General features: G+C 36.2%; 1 protein-coding gene across 1 annotated transcript; it reads right to left on the reverse strand.

Annotated features, from left to right (window-relative positions):
• Positions 1-421: 421 nt before the first annotated feature.
• Positions 422-1,921, reverse strand: LOC114731256 (rust resistance kinase Lr10). The gene is made up of 2 exons (XM_028918396.1): positions 1,641-1,921; positions 422-1,533 (listed from the first exon to the last, which is right to left on the reverse strand). Exons 1-2 carry the CDS (start codon positions 1,843-1,845, stop codon positions 434-436), a joined length of 1,305 nt encoding a protein of 434 aa, XP_028774229.1. The 5' UTR covers positions 1,846-1,921; the 3' UTR covers positions 422-433.
• Between the last annotated feature and the right edge of the window lie 289 nt (positions 1,922-2,210).

Raw genomic sequence — 2,210 nt, forward strand, 5'->3', positions numbered from 1 at the left:
AGTTAAACAAACTCTTATATTAAGAATCGGAGGTAGTAATTAACAAGAAAATTATGGCTAAGAATCTTGATGTGATTGCTTAACCTAATATTGCGCTTATTTTAAGGAGAAATTTTTATATGACTATAAAATTAAGACTTTGCTAACTGATCCCAAATGCCTTTTGTTTTCTTAATGCCCTAGTCGTGCAGCTAAATAAAACGGGTTTGACAGAAATAACCTTCTTGGAAATGACTTTTTAAGTACAAAAACAAAAGTAGAATTTATTCTAATTCATATGTATAAAAAGTTACAATGCTAGAAGAAATACACTGGTACGTGCATGCATGATAACCAAAGTTCATTTGTGCAATCAACACAACAATTTCATAAACTCTTACAAATTATCTCCCAATAGAAGTACAACTTACATAGGTGAGAATGAGGCTGCTTCTTATTCTAATTCATGAATAATTTCTAACCCTAAATTCAAATGTCTTGTTGGAATATCACTTCCTGTAGTGAAGGAATTTATGGAGTCAAATTGAATTGATGGTGGCACCTTTAATTCATCACCTTCTCCTTCTAACATTCGTACCACTGTTTTCATGGATGGACGGCTGATTGGATGCCATTGGATGCACCAAAGTCCCACAATTGCTAGTTTCCTTGCGATTCTACTGTCATCTTCATCTTCAATCTGAACATTTATGTCTCCTCCTTCAATTAAATTATGGATCCATTTTGGATATAAAATTTGGGTAGCTTCTTCACTTGTGTGGGTATTTATCCTTCCTCCTACCATTTCTAACAATAACATGCCATAACTGTAGATGTCTGACTTATATGAAACATTTCCAAAATTTTTTGAAAAAACTTCAGGTGCAATATAACCTAAAGTTCCTCTTGCTCTCGTAATTGATACAGCACTCTGAGTTTTAGAACACAATTTTGCTAGACCAAAATCAGAAATTTTGGGAGTAAAGTTGTGACCTAATAACACATTACCAGGATTTATGTCAAAATGAAGAATTCGATAATCACAATCATAATGGATATACTCAATCCCTTTGGCTATGCCAAGAGCTATTTGTTGCAACTTCAGCCATCCAAGAAAATTTTCTTTGTTGTCAGGGGAAGATATGAACTTTTGGAGGGAACCATTGGGGAAAAAATCATAAATAAGAGCACGGCGAAAACCATCAGCACAAAAGCCCAACAAACGAACAACATTGATGTGATGAATTTTGCCCATAGTCCCTACTTCATTAATGAAATCCTTGCCATCGTCATCAGAGTTGTTGAGTACCTTCACAGCTACTATAATCTGATTGGAGAGCTTACCTTTGAAGACTGATCCATGAGCTCCTTCGCCTATTTCATCCTTGAAATTGTTTGTGATTCTTTTGAGATCAGTATAGGAAAATCTTGTGGGCTTGAAAGCTTCGTAATCCTTCAAAAACTTTTCAAGTCTTGCATGATCATCTCCTTTTGTTTTGAAGTAGCGATATATTAGTAGAAGGAACATAATGCACAACACCAAGACAATCGAACCTGTGTAGTTACAGAGCACATTAATCATACACTTAATTTCAATCCAAGGAACATCCTAAAACCAAATGGAGGGAAAATGAAGGCGAAGCAAATTGAACTATTTTTACCTGAAGTTGGTAAAACAAATTTGAATGATTTCTCTCTCTTTTCAGCAGGACATTTCTGTTTGGACCATCGAAAGATCAATCTGTTCTGTTGAACATCATATGGGTCTAATCGCGTTACTAACTGAAACATCTTGGTGCAAAAGGTTACGTCCTCCTCCAGGATACCTTCGGTGGAGTCAACAACATAAATCGGGCAAACACGCATATCTTGGGGTGGCCTATGAGAGTTTTTCAAGTATTTATACCCAATCGAGGAACAATTGAAAAAGGTGACGTTGGAAGTTTCATTAGATGATCCCAATTGGAAAGGAAAAATGGATGAATTATGAAGTTGTAAATAGAGTTGGGGAAGACAACCTCTAACATCACATAATTCTAAGATGCGGGACGTCTTGTTTTTTGATATAACGGCAAGTCTAACTTCTTTGAGAGCTGATACTCCTGGGAACTTAACCATCTCCACATCTTTAGTCTTGGTATTGGAAACACAGGGATTGCTATCATCAAGTTTGTCTGGCACGAGATGGAATGGAACAATTTCATTGTCAGGGACACACTGGCGCTGAGCAT

The sequence above is a fragment of the Neltuma alba genome, unplaced genomic scaffold, assembly GCF_004799145.2.
Source record: "Neltuma alba isolate B1F8T4 unplaced genomic scaffold, ASM479914v2 tig00012808_pilon, whole genome shotgun sequence".
Taxonomy (NCBI): Eukaryota; Viridiplantae; Streptophyta; class Magnoliopsida; order Fabales; family Fabaceae; genus Neltuma; species Neltuma alba.